At 42.1% G+C, this 18,862-nt stretch overlaps 1 protein-coding gene across 1 annotated transcript in view; it reads right to left on the minus strand.

Moving 5' to 3' along the window:
• Rheb (Ras homolog, mTORC1 binding) overlaps nt 1-18,862 on the minus strand; it is a 50,798-nt gene that overhangs the window by 10,573 nt on the left and 21,363 nt on the right. The window contains exons 2-4 of the mRNA XM_059257743.1: nt 10,232-10,303; nt 5,690-5,757; nt 306-388 (exon numbers count right to left, since the gene is read on the minus strand). Of these exons, the coding sequence (XP_059113726.1) occupies nt 306-388; nt 5,690-5,757; nt 10,232-10,303 (223 nt within the window). The remainder of the gene's footprint in view (nt 1-305; nt 389-5,689; nt 5,758-10,231; nt 10,304-18,862) is intronic.

Genomic DNA, 18,862 nt, shown 5'->3' on the forward strand with positions numbered 1-18,862 from the left:
TCCATATTAATATAGCAAAATACACAAAACATAAACCAGTTAAGGTCACTATTTCCCATTCAAATAGCAAAAAAGTTCAGTTCACATAGTTACCATCTAGGCACTCAGGTAAGTAAACAGAGTTTATTCTATCAGTGTAACGGAATTTACTGAGGATTCTACTCCCTGTAATAATCTGATTGCTTCACAAGAAAAAAAAAATCACATTTAGTGTAATAACCACTCTGTTACTATTAATTCCAGTATAATCCTTTAAAAGGGTCTATGCATAGTAAATAAACTCAAGCAAGCAGCTAGAGTCTTACCTTTTGATTGATGTAACAGAATACACAAGAATATAACCATTAATATCTATGGAGTATGTCTGAGGAAAAATGGAATATTCATCCTGTGGAAAAAAATTAATTACATTTGAGTAGTCTTCATAGAGCAGAGTACACAATCTTTATAAGTTTTTCATGTATTACTTAAAGAGATTAAATCAAAGAAAACAAAGTTCTATATGCCAGCCAGAGCTATATAAGAAAACCCTATCTTAAAAAAAAAAAAAAGTGTTTGATTCATAAAGAAAATCTTCAATGGTCCCAAAAGACTTGTGTCATGATTTTAAGAAAATATGCAGGATCACGGGACAGTCAATAATTAATGCGAAGTTAACATTTGAACAGACTAATACAAAGTGAATTTTTTTGAGAAAGGAACAATCCTGCAGGCATATAAATGAACACATAAAGCTACAGTAATTAGCTAACTCATACTGGCTTATGAATGAATGAACAGACAGGAAAAATGTAAAAAGATGCAATTATATATGGGAATTATGTACACAGTAAGAGTGCCCTTCAAATCAGCAAGGATAAAAAGTAACACAAAATGTGCAAATACAAGTACAGAGCCTTCTCTGGATTAAGCTGGATCTCTTAATTGTACTTCAGCAAAAATGTACTCTATATAGGAATCAAAGATTTAAAGATAAAAATGGCTTGGCTAGGAAAGTGCCTGCCTTGTAAAGCATGAGGAACTGAGTTGAGATCCCCAGCACCTACATAAAAGCCAGTGCAGTAGAGTGCACCTGTAACCCCAGTGCCAGCCTGTGTGTGTGTAGACATGCAGATCACCGGCTCATTGGCCAGTTTGTTGAGCCAAATCCTCGAGTGTGAGGTTCAATAAGAGACCTCACCTAAAAAGACAGTTCAAGGGCAATTGAGGAAGACACACAACACCAACCTCTGGCCTTTACATTCGTGCACACCTACTAACACCCACACACTGACACTCACACAAGATCTCCTTCCGTACATAATAGTCATCGGCTACCACAATTGGCATGTTCAACGCAGGGCTGTTGTAGAAGCAATACTGAAACAACGTAATAGATCAATAATTATGATATAGCTAATAGCTGCCTATCATGTGATCACCAGGAGCTATGTGTTTATGGAATAACCTCCATAATGGAGATCTATCACTTTTGGTAAATACTGTACTTGCATATCCATCATATAATACAGTATTGTGCCTTAATTAAGTTTTACTATTTACCTTGTTGGTGAATATATATATTTTTTGAGACAGGCTTTCTCTGTCTAACAGTCCTGGAACTCGATTTGTAGAGGAATCCGGCCTCAAACTCATTGAGATCCGCCTGTCTCTGTCTCCCAAGTGCTGGAATTAAAGGTGTGTGCCACTACTGCCCAGCAACTATAAATATTTTTAAAGCACTTTTTAAAAAAAAAAAAAAAATTAAAAACAGGGTTTCTCTGTGTAGCTCTGGCCATCCTGGAACTTGTTCTTTAGAACAGGATGGCCTCGATCTCACAGAGATCTGCCTGCCTCTGCCTCCCAAGCCCTGAGATTAAAAGTATGCCTGATACCACCACTCAGCAAAACACAATTTTTAATGATAAATTTAGTTATGGCATAAAACTGTCAAATGAATCTATTCTAGGTTTTTGGATTTTTGTTTGTTTGTTTTGTTTTTTCAAGACAGGGTTTCTTTGTGTGTCCCTGGCTGTCCTGGAACTTGCTCTATAGATCAGGCTGGCCTTGAACTCAGAGAACTGCCTGCCTCTGCCTTCCAAGTGCTGGGATTAAAGGCGTGCACCACCATAGCCCAGCTACTCTAGGTTTTTAAATACACTTTTCTATAGCTCGCAATTTGTTCTGAGACAGGGTCTCAATGTAGCCCAGGTTTGGTCTCAAATCTGCTATTTAGCCCAGGTTTAATTTGAACTCCTGATCTTGCAGCCTCCATTTCTTTAGGATCAGGATTATAGGCTTGTCAGGCATGGCCTATAGTTCAGATTTACTAAAACATCTCATCTCAAAATTAGACAGAACCAAAATATTTCGTGCAAACTTAAACTAAGCAAGTTTTATTAACCACATTCATTATTCTCCTCAGCTGGACAATTAAGCCACAGTGATGGTCATGTAGTGTGCAAATGTACTATAATGGCATTCTGGTCAACAATGAACCACAAAGCAATTATAACTGAGCTGGAAAATCCCAACTGCCTAGTGATATTACTGTTGAAGCACAATGCACTACATTCTATCTGTAGTAGTGCCGGACGTTTTAGAAGACTGTGCTTCTAGTGGTATGAAAGTATAGCACAATTATGTGTAACATCTGCACATTTATTTCATTTAGAGGCCAGTTTCACTATCCTGCTTCAGCCTCCAGAGTGTTGAGATTAAAGGTGTGGTATGCACTACTATGTCCTGCTAGATATAACACATAATTCTTAAAAATAAAATTAAAAACCCTGATTTATTATTTGTGTATATGCTTGTATGCCGGTATGAGTTTAAATGCATCACTTTTTGCAGCTACCTGCAGAGACCAGAAGAAGGTGTCAGATCCCCTGCAACTAGTGTTAACAGGCAGTTGTGAACCATCCAATGTGGCCATAAAACTCAGATCCTCTGAAGAGTAGCAAGTGCTCTTAAGCACTACATCTCTCTAGCCCCCACTACATAACAACATTGGTGAGATCTCCCAAAGCCCTACTTTTCAGAGTGCATTCTTGTTATTGATACATGGACGTATTTGTAGTGATATAAATTACAAAGTAAAAAGTACTTGCTATTTATTATGAATATTTATGGTATGCATTTTTCCTAAAATATGAAGACTACTGTGTAAATTTATTAGATGATGATGATTTTGAGACAAGGTCTTGTTAGGCTGGTCCTTAACTCTAGTGATCCTGCCTCAGCCTCTCAAGCAGCTGAGAATACAAATGCATACTAGTGGGCCTGGCTACAGATTATTTTTAAAGAATGTGATTTTGGGGAGCTGGAGAGATGGCTCAGTGATTAAGAGCACTGGTTGCTCTTCCAGAAGACCAGGGTTTAATTCTCAGCACATACTTTGTCAGCTCACAACTGTCTGAAACACCAGTTTCATGCCCTCTTCTGGCCTCTGTGTGTACTGCATGCATGTGGTGCACAGACATTTAAGTAGGCAAAACATCCATACACATAAAATAAAATATAAAAATAGTACAAAAAAATAAAAAGAACATGTCTTTTTAACATCAGTCCTTACTATTTACTAACAGCCTCACCCCCAGAATTGAACATCCTGAAGCCAGAAGCAGGAGATTCATTCTCTAGGTTTTCTATGGAGTAAGGGCAGACCAGCTGGAGATGCCACGTTTCACTGCTGTGAACTGCACATTGAATGTAACCTTTAAGACTATTAACATTAGCAAAGGTGAGAACAATCATCCAAAGTAATCAAGCCTGGATGTTCACCAGAACGGCAGTACTGAGAAAGTACTGCTCTGAACTACATAACACACATCCATCCCTCACCTAGGATCCTGTCAGTTTTATTACCTGCATTATCAGACCATTAAAATCACTTAAGACTGTCTGATGTACAGTCATGTCTAAAGCAAAGCAGTTCCTTAGAAGAATGCAGCTGTGTTGATTCAGAAAACCACAGGATGACATTTCCTCCCCAGCCCTGCTTAACTGCCCCTATCAATTGAGTTACAGCAAAGCACCCTTTGGTCTGAGGGAATATTAAGCTACAGAAACCTCAATCTAACCATCCTGTGCAGGCTAATACCAGGAAAGCAGTAGACATAGCAAAACTCATCTTTTGTCTTCGGGTCACTGAATAACTAAAAACAATCAGGACTCAAAGCCTTTTTTTTGGAAACAGGGTCTCACTATGTAGACCAGGCTGGCTTCAAACTCACATCTGCCTCTGCCTCTTGAGTGTTAGGATTAAAGGTGTGTGCTACATGCTCCACCTGACTCAAAGCTTCTTAGTGGGGCAACAGACTTAGCCCCCACTTTCCAGTGGCTTAAAAAAGATTCCAAAGATACAAGAGCAAATCTGAGGTCCAGGTAATGTCAGAGTCTCACTCTAAACATTTTTGCCCAGGACTCTAAGTTTAAAGCTGGTTTACAGCAACATCAGTGGCTGTCTCCCTCATACTAAATATGTCTTCATTCAGGGAGTAAAGTGTCTATTCAACCTTAGGGACAGAGAGAAGCCCCTCAAATTGGACCCAATCCCTACTCAGGGATCTCCCCTACTAGTTCTAAGAGAGTCATACTGTCTAAGCCATTGTTCTTTCAAAGACTAGAATGGGTCTGTGGGAGGAGAACCGCTAGTTTCTGACTGATCACACATGCCACAGTGCTCTCTAGAAGTTCAGAGGCACACACATTCAGAGTTTATTTCTTCCAGAACAGAAACTCTAGGTTTCTCCAGTATTAACAGCACTTAGTTCAGCTATCTCCTGCTCCACACCCTCCTTCTATGCTTACCTCAAAACAAAGCAGAAGGAATTCATTTCTAAGCACAGGACGTGTCCCATTATTTTAGGTCCATTTCAATATGCCCAGGTCCCATAAAATGCCTCCACTCAACACTGCAGAGGTTAGCCCACTCACCCGCCCGCTGGCCTGACCCTCGGCGACTCTGCTGCAAGGGCAGGAAGCGTCAGAGCTGAAAGCCCGGCCTCTTTATACTCCCCCTCTCCAGTGAACAGGGACAAATTCAGTCTAACAAAATGGTTTCTAGGAAAGGCAGAACTGGGTGCCATGGAAACAAGGCAGCTAAGTTGTCAAAGGGCTTTTCTGTTTCCTGGAGTGCTCTTCTTTCTCCTTTGTCCCAGTCAGTACCCCTAGCAATGCATTCCATACATCAGTGCTGCACTGATTAACCTGAGTATCCTTTTTTCTGTGCAGGGGGAAATGCAAGAATTGGTTTTTGGTAACTACTCATCAAATCAAATCAACAGTTAAATCTGACCACCACACAATCTAACCAATCTGGTATGTCCTGGCTCAAGGCCTCACAAGAGGAAGTAAGCTTTACCTTTCTCGTCAGTTCCCTGGAAAATATTTGATTTTTCTCTTAATGTAAAAAAAATATACATATGGAGGGCCAGAGGGAGGGAAGTGATATGATTCTTTAATGCATAATTAAAGTAAAAAAAAAAAACCACTATTCTGTAGTATCAACCCTCACTCTGCTGACAATATAGTTAGAACAGTTCTGATATAGAAACAATGCCTCAGAAATGTACCCTGAGGTCTTACAAAGCCTGGGCAGACAGCACATTAACATTCTGCTGTACCCACAGCCCGAGACCCGAGTATTCAGGAGGGATGCTGCTGGGCAGACACCGAGCTGCTGCTGCAGGGGTCCTGAGTCACTTACCTGCCCCGCTGTGTCTACAAGCTGGAGATGATACTCTTGTCCATTAACTGTGATCAACTTCGTGAAAGCTACAAGGAAGGAGAATAAAATACTAGTTTACATACATTAACTCTGGATTACTTACAAGTTTGAACAATGAATGACAACTGATCAAACTGAGTCCCTAATAATCTTGCCAGAAGTTCCCATTAATGGAAAATGAACAAGCTCTGAACTGTACAGACTGTCTCCTTCCTCCACTGGCCTGCTAGGAATTGCTGATGAAAATCAAGCTCAGGGAAGCCTTGAATCCTTTCCAGAGGAACTGCAGTCAGCAATAATTCACATCTTATAAAAACAATCTGACTATTCTATAGAGAGCACTTCCTCTTAGGAACGAGTGAAATACACTATGTAAAGCCTCAAGTCTAGAATGAACCAAAACCACAAAAATCTTCCATTAATTCGTAGGGAGTCTGGTGTCAGAGCACAAAGAACTAGTAGTAACTGAAGTGCTAAGAAGCTTTAGTACATTAAAAAAACAAAACAAAACAAAACAAAACAAAACAAAACACCCCAACAATTTACTGACAGGTAATGTAGCAATGGAACAGATGTTCTGGGCTGAAAACCACCATTCTTTCCCAGCTTAAAGATCCAAGCAATTTGTCACTTTTCCCAGTAAGGATAAGAAAAGTCAATTCAGAATTTCAAGGGGACAGGCTTCCAAACACAGGACTGCCCACAGCAACAAACCTTAGCCTGTAACCATCTGGAGCCCCACAATACAGCCCACACAATACAGGCCCAGCAGCAGAAACTATCCTTTCCACAGCAGAAAGAGGCCCCAGCATGTCTCGCAACCGAAAGGAAAAGCAAGAGACAAAATGGAAATGATTCAGAAAACTAAGTGACAAAGAGAAAGGCAGGGGATTCCATGGAAACATAAGTGCTTGAGGGAGGGAATCTGTATTACCCTCTCCTAAGTGCAAGCAGGGCTGATGGGCAAGTTCACAGACTGTACATTATCCTTGACCCTTTTCTGGAAATGGTCACATCAAGGTAAATAGGTAAATGAGATGAAAAGAATAATTCAACTTGGAAAATATCCAATATAAACTCACTGAAAGCTGGGTGTAGTGCCACATATGTTTAAAAATCCCAGAGTTTGGGAGGCAGAGGCAGGCAGACTAGATCAGCCTGGTCTACATAACAAGTTCCAGAGCAACTCAGTAAGATTCTGTCTCAAAACAACAACAATAATTCATTTATTCTGTAAGAGTTCTACTCTGACCTCTGACTTGAAGTCACTTAGCATTGCAGGAGCTTTCAATCACTGTCAGCCAGGAGGCAGCGACATATACCTGTGAGAAACCATTCAGCTAGAATTAAAAAATCATGTTTCCAGGCTTGAGGAAAATTATGCAAGAAACGCTGGTGAGTAGAAAACCAGCTACACTTACTCAGAACTAAACAGCTGTAGTTGTTACAAGGTATGACACAACTGTTTTGACTAGATTACCGAAACAAAAGCTCATTTATTTGCACTACCTCCGGGGTACTGCTGTACCAGCAGCACTGTCCCACATGCCCTGGATGCTCCAAGTCTCTGACCCTGAACTGATGTCTCAGTGAAGAAGAGAGACCTGTGCAACTAACACAGAACCTGGTATTGAGTCTACGGAAATGGAACCAGGCAGAAATTATATTAAGCAAAAATCAAAACAAACCAACCAAAGTAATCAAGGGGGAGGGGAGAGGATAGTGGAGATGAAAATGACCAATACATTTTACACATATATGAAATCATAAAAGGATTTATCAAAATAAAACCATGAAGGCAGTCAGTCTAAAATATGCTAGCAATGTTGTGAATAACAAGTAAAACTGAACACAAGGAAGCTGTGCATGGTGGCACCTACCTGTCCAAGAACTCCGAAAGCAGAGGCAAGAGGAGCAAGCGTTCCAGACCAGCAAGGCTGTTATACAGCTAGACTGTCTCACCCCCCTCCCCCCTGCCACCCTCTCCCCACAAAGATAGCACACCAGGCAAAGCCTGAAAGTAGGCTTATATAGCTATTTACTAGTGAAGTCTCACGTTAACAAAAGCAACGTTTCTAAAATTTTGGCATTTGCAAAGTAAGACAGTGTTACTAAGATATGTTAAGCATCCTTAATTCACACCCACAGAGACCTATCAGCAATCCATGCTTGGCTATGAGACTCTTCATCAGAATTTTTAACTACAGCCAGGCGCACGCCTTTAATCCCAGCACTTGGGAGGCAGAGGCAGGCAGATCTCTGTGGGTTTGAGCCAGCCTGGTCTACAAAACAAGTTCTAGGACAGCTAGGGCTGTTACACATAGAAATCCTGTCTCAAACAACCAAACAAACAATCCAAACCACAAATAAGAGTGCCAACTGTCTCTGAGATGGCACAGATTATAAACTGCTCCTGTTCTCACTTGCAAACCGTATGCCTCAACTTTAGTACACATCAGGTTGTTAGGTTAACACTACAGAAGAGATAAGAAACCGTATCTGTACAAGGTGTACTTCTGGTCTGTTCTCTAAAACAAGAAAACAGTTTTGTTGAATTCTTCCTTTATCCTAACTATTGAAAATGACAACGTTTTCTTTTATTAGTGATATGTCACAGAATGTGCCACTGCTGAATATTTACTATTATTAACCTAGTCTGTATGATAAAGATAAGTATAAAATAATTACTAGATTATTTCCAGATCTCCCCCCCCCACCCAGATCAAGTCTCAATATGTAGTTCTGACTATGTAGCTTTCCGCTTTTTCAAGTTCATGGTTATCACCAAACAATGCTTTCTTACCAAACAGTGGAGGAATGGAATAAAGGTTTCTACTCTGTTAAGAATATGAAGGTATAGTAAATAGAACTCAATGACAAAATATGTCCCATGAACTCTCAAGGCGTATTCGATTTGATAAACATTTCTGCTCCTGCTTGCAGACTTTACTAAATAAACACTGAATTTATCTTTATGATGATGTCTTTACCGCTGAACACCAAAACAGGAAAAACACAAAGGCACAATAAAGTGTGACAGTGACACTCTTAAACTAATCAAGCTGGGAGTGATAGCCATGTGCCAGCATTCCTAACTGCTCAGAAGGATCACATGTAGTATGCAATTAGCTAGGAGGTAGAGATTAACTTGGAACCCAGGCAACAAACACTGTGAAACCCATCACAAAACACACTCTTTCTCTCTCCTTCCCAATCAACACCCACCATCCCGAAAACCCATCCAAACTCCCACATTTCAGATGCTGGAACTTTAAATTCATACTCTTTCCACATTAAGCCCTTGTGGCCTATAGACTCTCAGTCTTACTGAGAGTCAAGGTGCCTCAGTGTTTCTACTGCAAGCTCAGGAGGTGAAGGCCAACACCCTAAATCTTATGAACTTAGCTATTAAATCTGCTTCCATACAACATGCCAACGCTATACTCCTGTTTAAATCTGTATACTTCTGGTGGCAAGTCTGGTCTCAAGTGCTTGATATGTTGGCTCCAGATTCTACCAGGGGCTCTAACAGTGAAAAAGAACAGCCTGAGCTTCCAACAAAGCAGATTCTCTGGATGTGCTAATGACCAGCACAGACCCAAGTGAGCATCCCCCCCTCCACCCCCCGGACAGGGTTTCTCTGTGTAGCTTTGTGCCTTTCCTGGAACTCACTCTGTAGCCCAGGCTGGCCTTGAACTCACAGAGATCCACCTGCCTCTGCCTCCCGAGTGCTGGGATTAAAGGTGTGCGCCACCACCGCCCAGCTTCCAAGCGAGAATCTTTATGAATCTCGAAGCCAACAAAGTAAAGGCTGTGCCTGGTTCTGGCTGTGTGTACCCTTTCCTGCATGTGATATGAAATGCAACAGACTCAAAGACAATTTCTTTCCAAAGCTGCAGCACCTGCTGTGATCCTAGAATAGCATGTTTCCCAGCAGCCTCTTTCAAGGACCCCAAGAGCAGGGTACTCCTCAAGGTACAAGGTTTTGGAGTATTTTCATTCTTTTCAAACTTGACATCTATACAAAGGTCTCCTGCTGAATGGAGGGGGTGGGAATAAAAATAAAACTGCTCTCAAGTCCTTTTTCTTGATGCTGACTATGTATATGAAGGTTCCAGTACAGGACCAGATTCCTACTGATTGGGATATAACTTTCTACATGTCAGAGGACATCATAAGAACTGAATAAAAAAGAATTCAGGGTGACGCACGCCTTTAATCCCAGCACTCGGGAGGCAGAGCCAGGCGGATCTCTGTGAGTTTGAGGCCAGCCTGGACTACCAAGTGAGTCCCAGGAAAGGCGCAAAGCTACACAGAGAAACCCTGTCTCGAAAAACCAAAAAAAAAAAAAAAAAAAAAAAAGAATTCAGGGTACACTGAGTAAAGTCTCTGGAAGTTTTCTTTAACTTCCCATTGGAGAAATATAAATTTAACACATGACCCACTGCAACCCAAACCTTTAAGACTATACAAATAGTATAATGTTTTCTCAGTTCGTAAGTATCTGAAAACAATACTCACTGTTTTCTATGGTTGGATCGTAGGAGTCAACAAACTGGCCTTCAACAAACTGAATTGTCAATGAGGACTTCCCTGTAAAAGAGAACAGTTTAAAATTATTGCATACAGGGATAAAGGTAACTAACTGTTTCACAAAAAGGCCACTCTAGGACTAGAGGGATGGCTCAGTGATTAGAGCCATGTGAACAGAAACTGAGTGTGAGTCTCACTACACATGCTGAGTAGTTCACAACTGCCTGTAACTCCTCTTCCTTCCCATACATGTAATAAAAAATAAAATTAAAAAAGCCACTCTAATAGATGAATAAACTGAAGGATCAGATTTAACACCTATCAGAGCAATTTCAAAGGTGAAATATATTTAATTAATTTGCTTTATGAGACTAATCAATTAAATTATAATAATATGAACATTTTTTGGACATTCACGAGTTTTACTTAAAAACAAGCACACGGGATAGTTAAGGGAAATTCTTTAAAACAAAGGAACAGGGGTTGGAGAGACGGCTCAGTGTTAAAGAGCACTGGCTGCTTTTCCAGAAGACCCAGTTGTGAGTCCCGGCATTAGCACATCCAAGGCTTACAGCTACCTGGAGGTCCAATCCTGGTGACCGGATACCATCTTCTGACCTCTATAGGTGGGCACCAGGCATACAGATGGTGCACATACATACATTCATATATACATACATGTAACACTCGCACATCTAAAAATGTAAATCTAAATAAAGAACTAAATGAACAAACAAAACAGGAAGGGGGGGAGGGGAAGGGGAAATTCCTGTAAATTTTTCTTCCATTTCAGTGATTAACAAGTTTGGATTTTGTGTATGTGTACATGAACATGGCCTGGAGAAGCCCAAGGACAGCCTTGGACGTTGTCCTCAGTGCTGCCATCTTTTCTCTTTCTGTAGACTAGCTGTTCTTACTGGCTGGATGGCCTCCAAGGCTCTACCAGTCTTCTACTTCTCTATGCCCAGGATCACGAGTGCTTGCCATCATAGCTGCCTTGAAAGAAAAAACCCAAACCAAAACAAAACCCAAAAGTGTGGGTGCTATGGACTGAACTGCAAGGAAAGTACTTCACCAACTGAGCGGTCTCCCCAGAGCCTCCAATTATATTTTTACTAGTGTACACTAACTGAAAAACCATGTACAAAAAACCGTATACAGAGTCACAACACTCATGTTACTCTGTACATGATGTACTTGATTACACCCATACCTCCCACCACTCTCGTCCTCTCCTCGCCTCTTGCTGGTCCTTCCTCTTTGTCTCCTTCTATTTTCATATCCTTTTTTTGTTTTTTTTGGTGTTTCGAGACAGGGTTTCTCTGTGTAGTTTTGGTGCCTGTCCTGGAACTCCACTATGTAGACCAGGCCTGCCTCTGCCTCCCAAGTACAGGGATTAAAGGTGCATGCCACCACTGCCCAGAGTGTTATCAGCTTTTTTTTTTTTTTTTTTTGAGACTCTGTATAGCTTTGCGCCTTTCCTGGAACTCACTCTAGCCCAGGCTGGCCTCGAACTCACAGAGATCCGCCTAGCTCTGCCTCCCGAGTGCTGGGATTAAAGGCGTGCGCCACCACCGCCCGGCGTGTGTTATCAGCTTTTAAAGAGTATTCTGGGGGGGGGGGGGAAGCGTTGTATTTAAAATACTCATCATAGAATCCTGTTCCAATGGTTGAAGCAGGTCTAGGGATGCCCAACTAAATACTATTTTGAATTTCCCAGGATCATCAGTACAGAGCCTTTATGCTAACACATCAAGACTGAGGACCCGACCTTCTTCCTCCTCTCTGTGCTTCCTTCATGCCTCCTGGAACACTTTAGAACAGGGCCCATAACTGGTGGAGACAACAATCAACTGTGGGCTTGTTCATGTCACTGCCAAACTCTCTTTCATGCTCCAGAACATCCTGCACATGCTCTATAGGCTTGCTAGGTTTAACTCCAGCTTCAGGAGGTATCCCAACTCCGCCCTATACTGCAGGCAGGGTGGAGTTTGTGCTCCACGAATCGAACTCGGAGCGGCACAGTTCCCAGGCTGAGGAGTGACTTCACACGAAGGAGCCATAAAATGGAAATGAATCGTAAGAAACAGCACCCACGTACTGGAGGACAGAAATCCTCCCCACTGGCACTCATTGACTCCTCACCAGCAGCTCAGTCCTTACGGCCATCAGCATCAACTCCCAACTCCACCATGGCCCACAGAACCAGGCCTGCCAATCAAGTCCACTTCTCAGGTCCAGTCAGCACTGTTCTGTTTCTGCCAAGCTCCTGCTGCCTTGACCTTTTTCTTCTAGCCATCACCTCTCTCAGATTTCTGAGAGTATGACTCATTCTTGTCATTCTGTTGTGAGCATAAATGTCAGTTCTGCAGGGAAGCCATGCCCAAACCACCCTATCTAAGGTGGCACCTGTTCCCTAACAGTCCTGTGGCTATTTGTCATCTCTTCTCACCACTGGAACAATGACTGAATCAGTCAGTACTGAGACTGGCCTGATATACAGCAGACATTCATTCCTAAATGAATGAATCAAAGCTCAGTCCTCATATCTTCCATTCAGACAGTTTAACGGAACAATTTCATTAGCATTTATTGTTACTAATTACCGGCCTGTTCATGATACAACAGAAGCTCAGGAACTACAAAGGTAAGTGGACTGTGTCTAAATAAGACCAAGTTAGACATGCTATCAATAAACAAGAACCTAAGGAAAATTTTAGCCAATATTTTAACAAAGACAACAAGGGGGAAAAAAACCCTTATGTAAGCAAAACTGAGAAATTAGAAAAAATATCTTTTCTAAAAAATTAATTTCCAGGGCCAGAACCAGAGCTATGAGTTGACCCACCCCAACATCCACCCCATCTATGACCTGCTGGAGCAGATGAAGGGGCCAATCCTGCAGTGTCAAAGCTGCAGGATCTCCATGACACAGGACAAGGGCAGGATATCCAAGAAGAGCCCCAGTGAGGGCCCAGTGTTGATAGCGTAGCAGAGACCAGAGGCCTTGAACCAGACCACTGACTCATCGCAATGAACACTTGCAAGGAAAGCTGTATGGACGGACCAAAGGGTATACTGTGTGACTCACTGTGTCACACTACAGCTTCCACAATGAGATTTTTCTTTTCTTTTAAATGTTATTTTGTTTTGTCTTTGGGGGGAGGTTTCAAGGGCAGAGTGGGGATGCAAAGGGCTAGGGAGAAGAGTAGGATCAAGATGCATGATGTGAAACCCACAAAGAATCAATAAAAAAGTTATTTAAAAATTAATTTCATTCTTTTATGTATGAGTGTTTTGCCTGCAGGCCTATCTATGACTGCAGGTCAGAAGAGGATGTTGGGTCCTCTGGAACTGGAGTTACAGATGGTTGCTGAGCTGCCATGTGGGTACTGGCAATCAATTTCTTCCTCTGGAAGAGCAATTAGTACTTTCAAGCACAAAGCCACCGCTCCAGCACTCCCCCCAAGGGGGAATAATAAATTCTTACTCATGTACATCTACATCTAACCCAACTACTTAAGAGTCAGAGAAGTTGAATTAGAAAGAATGAAGAGGAAAAGGTTGTGTAAAAAAATTAAACTTACATTTATTTGTGTGTGCGTGTGCACACATGTATTCAAGTGCAGGAATGCACATGCCAGTGCTTGCATGGAGGTCAGAGACAACCTGGGGTAGCTGTTCTCTCCTTCCACCATGTGGGTCCCAGGAACGGAACCCAGCTTGTCAAGCTTGGCAGAAAACTGCCTCTACCTGCTGAGCCAGTCCTCCTGCTCAAGACACTTCTTAGGAGCCTCTGAAGGGTGCGTTCGGTCCTTTTAGAAGATGGGACGAGGGCAGTCTATATGCTTCATAACAAATGGAAAGAAGGAAAGAAGCGGAGGATACTGCTTTCTCTTTAAAGTTAAATGGTCAAGAATTACAAATTAGCCAGGCAGCTGCAGCGCATGGCTTTAATCCCAGCCTTTTTGCGAGGCAAAGGCAGGCGAATCTGAGTCTCAGGCCAGTCTGATCTACAAAGGGAGTTCCAGGATAGCCAGGCATTCACAGAAAAACCTGTTTCAAAAAACAAAAACAAAACAAACAAACAAGAAAAGGAATTATAAATTAAAAATAAAAGGAGAATTAAAAAGTTTTGTCGTTGCAATTTTAGATGTAAGTCTAGATTAAAAATAGTGGAAGAAAACCAGTTGTGGTTATGCACACCTGTAATCAGCATTCTAGAGGCTGAGAGGAGACAGAAAGAAGATAAAATATACATATGTGTGTATACACACACACACACACACACACACACACACACACACACACACATACATACATATATATATGGCTGGAGAGATGGCTCAGAGTTTAAGAGCACTGGCTACCCTTCCAGAGGTCCTGAGTTCAATTCCCAGCAATCACGTGGTGGCTCACAACCATCTATAATGAGGTCTGGTGCCCTCTTCTGGTGTGCAGGCATATATGTAGGCACAACATTGTATAGATTAAAGAAATAAATCTTATTCTATATAAAGTTACATACATCTTAAATTTATTTGTTGAGGGTTTTGTACATGTATATGATGTATTTCAATCATATTCACCTCCTCCCACCTTCTAACTCCTCCTAGGTTCTCTTCATTCTCCTCTCATGTCCTTTAAAAAAAAAAAAAGGGGGGGGGCGGCAGTGGCGCACGCCGTTAATCCCAGCACTCGGGAGGCAGAGCCAGGTGAATCTTTGTGAGTTTGAGTCCAGCCTGGTCTACAAAGTGAGATCTAGGACAGGCACCAAAGCTACACAGAGAAACCCTGTCTGGGGGGAGGGGGGGACCAAAAAGAACACAAACACTAAAACCTCATGTCCAAGCTGGGCGGTAGTGGCACACACCTTTGATCCCAGCACTTGGGAGGCAGAGGCAGGTGGATCTCTGTGAGTTCAAGGCCAGCCTGGGATACAGAGTGAGTCCTAGGACAGCCAGAGCTACACAGAGAAACCCTGTCTTGAAAAACTAAAAAGAAAAAAAAAAACCAAACCCAAAAAACTCCATTAAAAAAAAAAAAAAGGAACACCCCCCCACCCCAAAAAAGAAGAAAATGAAACGAAAACATGAGTCTAATTAGTGCTGCCCATATATGCATGGGTATGAGGCTATTCACAGTAGCATGGTCAACCTACTTAGGACAACATTCATTTAATTAAAAAAAAAAAGTCTGACTCTCCCTCCCCTAGCAACCATCAGCTGTCAAGAGCTCCTGGGCTAGGGGTGGGGATTTGTGTGTTTCATGAGAGAATGTTGACTGGCTTGATCTTGTCCAGGTCTTGTTTGGGCAACCGCAGCTGCTGAGTTCATGAGTGCAGAGGTCCTAGCTATCTAGAGACAGTTTTATACCAGTCTTCTCTGACCTCTGGCTCTTAAATCTTTCTGCCCTCTCCTTCAGATGTTCCTTAGCCTTGTGGGACAGTGTGATACAGATATCCCATTTATGGCTGAACACTCTAAGAACATTTCTCTGCATCTTGACCAGTGTGAAGAGACACTCAATTTAAAAAATACAATTCTTGCTGGGCGGTGGTGGCGCATGCCTTTAATCCCAGCACTCGGGAGGCAGAGCCAGGCGGATCTCTGTGAGTTCGAGGCCAGCCTGGACTACCAAGTGAGTTCCAGGAGAGGCGCAAAGCTACACAGAGAAACCCTGTCTCGAAAAACAAAACAGAAAAAAAAAACCAATACAATTCTTGTTGCATATTCAGAAGTCCCCATTTGTATCCTAACCTGAGTTAACCTGATACAATACAGTCATTCTGGTAATAGCAAATGAGGTAGATTCTGGTAATAGCAAATGAGGTAGTCTAGCCAAAATCCCAACAAAGAACAGTCAATTACTGTCCTCCTAAGCAGTCAACTGATTAACAGAATTTAAACTCTCACTCTTTGGGGTGCTAATTAAATTTCTCCTTCCAACTGGCCCCTGGAGGAAAGGTATTATTCATTAGCAGAAGTGGAGTTGTGAGCAGCTGGGTCTCCCTTGGGTCTCTCCTCCCTTGGACGTTCCTCCTAAGAGGGAGATTACTAATTACTGACACCTAGACAGGAAGGCTACACTTAGCTGTTCTGCTGTCTTCATTAGAAAGTGGAACACTAGACAACTGTCACAGAAATCTTTACTTGTCAACACAGAACAGTCATCCCTGTCAATAAATCACAACACTCAACAAATCAAGCACTCTCAGCCCCACTACTGTACTGTTCCCTGCCTTCCAGGGACACTCTGAAACAGCAGTTTAGTGTTCAGGAAAAGTCAAGTTTTGTGTGCCGTATGTTAGCAGTTACTAAAAAAATTATATTCTTCACCATGACCACCTTTTATGATTCCCCCCACGATACCCAGGATTTACTTTGGCTTTTGTCTCTACTAAATGTAGATTCTAAAAACACTAGCTACTTGCCAAAGGTGAGTCTGTAGAGACGGTCATGCTTTAAATTTGTACAACCTGAGAAGAAACTCAATTCATCAAGGTTTTTTGAGAAAACAACCCAAGAGTGACCTGAAGTAACAGAAAAGGAGTGCATGTATGGACAAGCGCACATCTGCACGGCAAGGGCCAAACCACTAGGTAATCAATGCGCACATCTGCAGGGCAGGGCCAAACCATTCAGTAACCAACAGCACCTGTTACAGAGGCCTGAGAAGAGCCAGCCCTGTCCACAGCAGGCTTACATATATTCCTCTTTCCAATAGAACAACTTTCTTAATTTTAAAAACCACAGAACAGTGTTATTTATTTTTGAAATTTCTTAACTTTCATTAGGCAAGATCAGGGCATCACATTGGTTTGTTCATTTGTTTTGCCATAATAAAATAGCATTGCAAGTATTCCACTCTATTTTCTCTAAAGGTTTATGTTCAAGGTTGTCATTAAATCTCATGCTCTGTGATTATCATAAAATGTACATCATTTATATAACCACTTAACTGTTTTTAGATTAATTTTGAACTTGTTTTTACGTTTCTTCTCCTAAAAAACATAGAATTACTCAAATACTTCCATTCTCATACCTAGCACTCTTTACTAACAGTTTACATGTTACTGGTTCACTGGGCTATGACGGGTAGGGCAGGTTTGTCTTTTCTTCTACTAACCAGGTGATCAAGTGGTAGGGTATCCATCACATCACAACTACCGTACTACATCTGGAACACAATCGTTCCAGAGCACAGTGACCCCTCTTCTTTGAAGTGCTAGGGACTGAACCTAGGGATTTAAACACACTAAGGACAAACTCCTGACACTGACTGACAACCTCACTCTACCCCCAATTCTTAACATGCAGGGACAGTGATGTCCTAAAAACCTAACAGCTGTAGCCAAAGTCCAACGGGATCATCTGTAATCTCACCTCTACAGCACTGGTTACCTGTTTGTCTCCTGGACATGCCAGGAAGCAAGTGCTGGTCACCGTGACCCAAACTACTGTCCCCATGCCTCAGCACCTGCTGAGGACCAGTCAATCAGTCTTGGGCACTCTGCCAGCATACTCTCTCCTAGCAGTCATCGCCTCATCCAGACCAATTCTGAAGCAATGTTTTCAAAGCAGGGGCACTGAACCACTGGTTCATGAGATTGACTTACTGAGCCATGACCCACATTGTTTTCTTAAGAAACAGGAACGCGCCGGGCAGTGGTGGCGCACGCCTTTAATCCCAGCACTCGGGAGGCAGAGCCAGGCGGATCTCTGTGAGTTCGAGGCCAGCCTGGACTACCAAGTGAGTTCCAGGAAAAGGCGCAAAGCTACACAGAGAAACCCTGTCTCGAAAAACCAAAAAAAAAAAAAAAAAAGAAACAGGAACGCTGGCCTGGAATGCAAATAAAGGTGTTGGAAACTTTTGTTTCAGTTTTGGACACCCTTATAACTGGGTGACAATGTCAAATTTATGATTTTAAGTTGCAGTTGAAAAGGCAGGAATATACTTCTATAGAGGGAGTTCCACGGTGTAATGGTTAGCACACTGACTGAGAAATATACTACTGTAACCATGACCATCAATTTCTAACCTCTACAGGTTTCACTTCCTTTAGCCCCAAGATAAATCATTTCCTTCTACTCTTTTCTCAGAGGCCGCTAATTTCCTTTTTCTGAGCCTTCTGAGAAACCTGGGATCCTAATCTAGTCAATTGCTATTGTGAACCTAATCAGTATCTTTGGGCCTCAGGGTCTGCAAGCTAGGTCTTCTCCTCTAGCCACCTCTGTAGCTCCCTTTCCTTCTGCACAGGGTACTTGTTATCAAGCCCACCCGAACCTCCTCATCAGGAAGCTCTAGTACAGGAGTATCATCAGCAAATGTCTTCCTGCCTGACCTGCCATTGTGCAACAAGTTGAACTATTATTTCGATCTAGAATCCCAGGGGTTCCCCCAATGCTCTAATTCCTAACAGCAGCTCAGAATATAAGCATTTAAACCTTGTAGATACAGCCATGACTATAATGTGTCATGACCCCTGAGATACCAAGGACATTCAATCTCTTGATCACTGCTAAACTCCAGGTACCAAGATGAACATTAAGCATGCTCATGTAGCCTGTGTACTGAAAAGCACACCTGGCCATCTGACACCACCCCACCAACACAAAG

Source organism: Peromyscus eremicus, chromosome 3 (genome assembly GCF_949786415.1).
Source record: "Peromyscus eremicus chromosome 3, PerEre_H2_v1, whole genome shotgun sequence".
NCBI lineage: Eukaryota > Metazoa > Chordata > Mammalia > Rodentia > Cricetidae > Peromyscus > Peromyscus eremicus.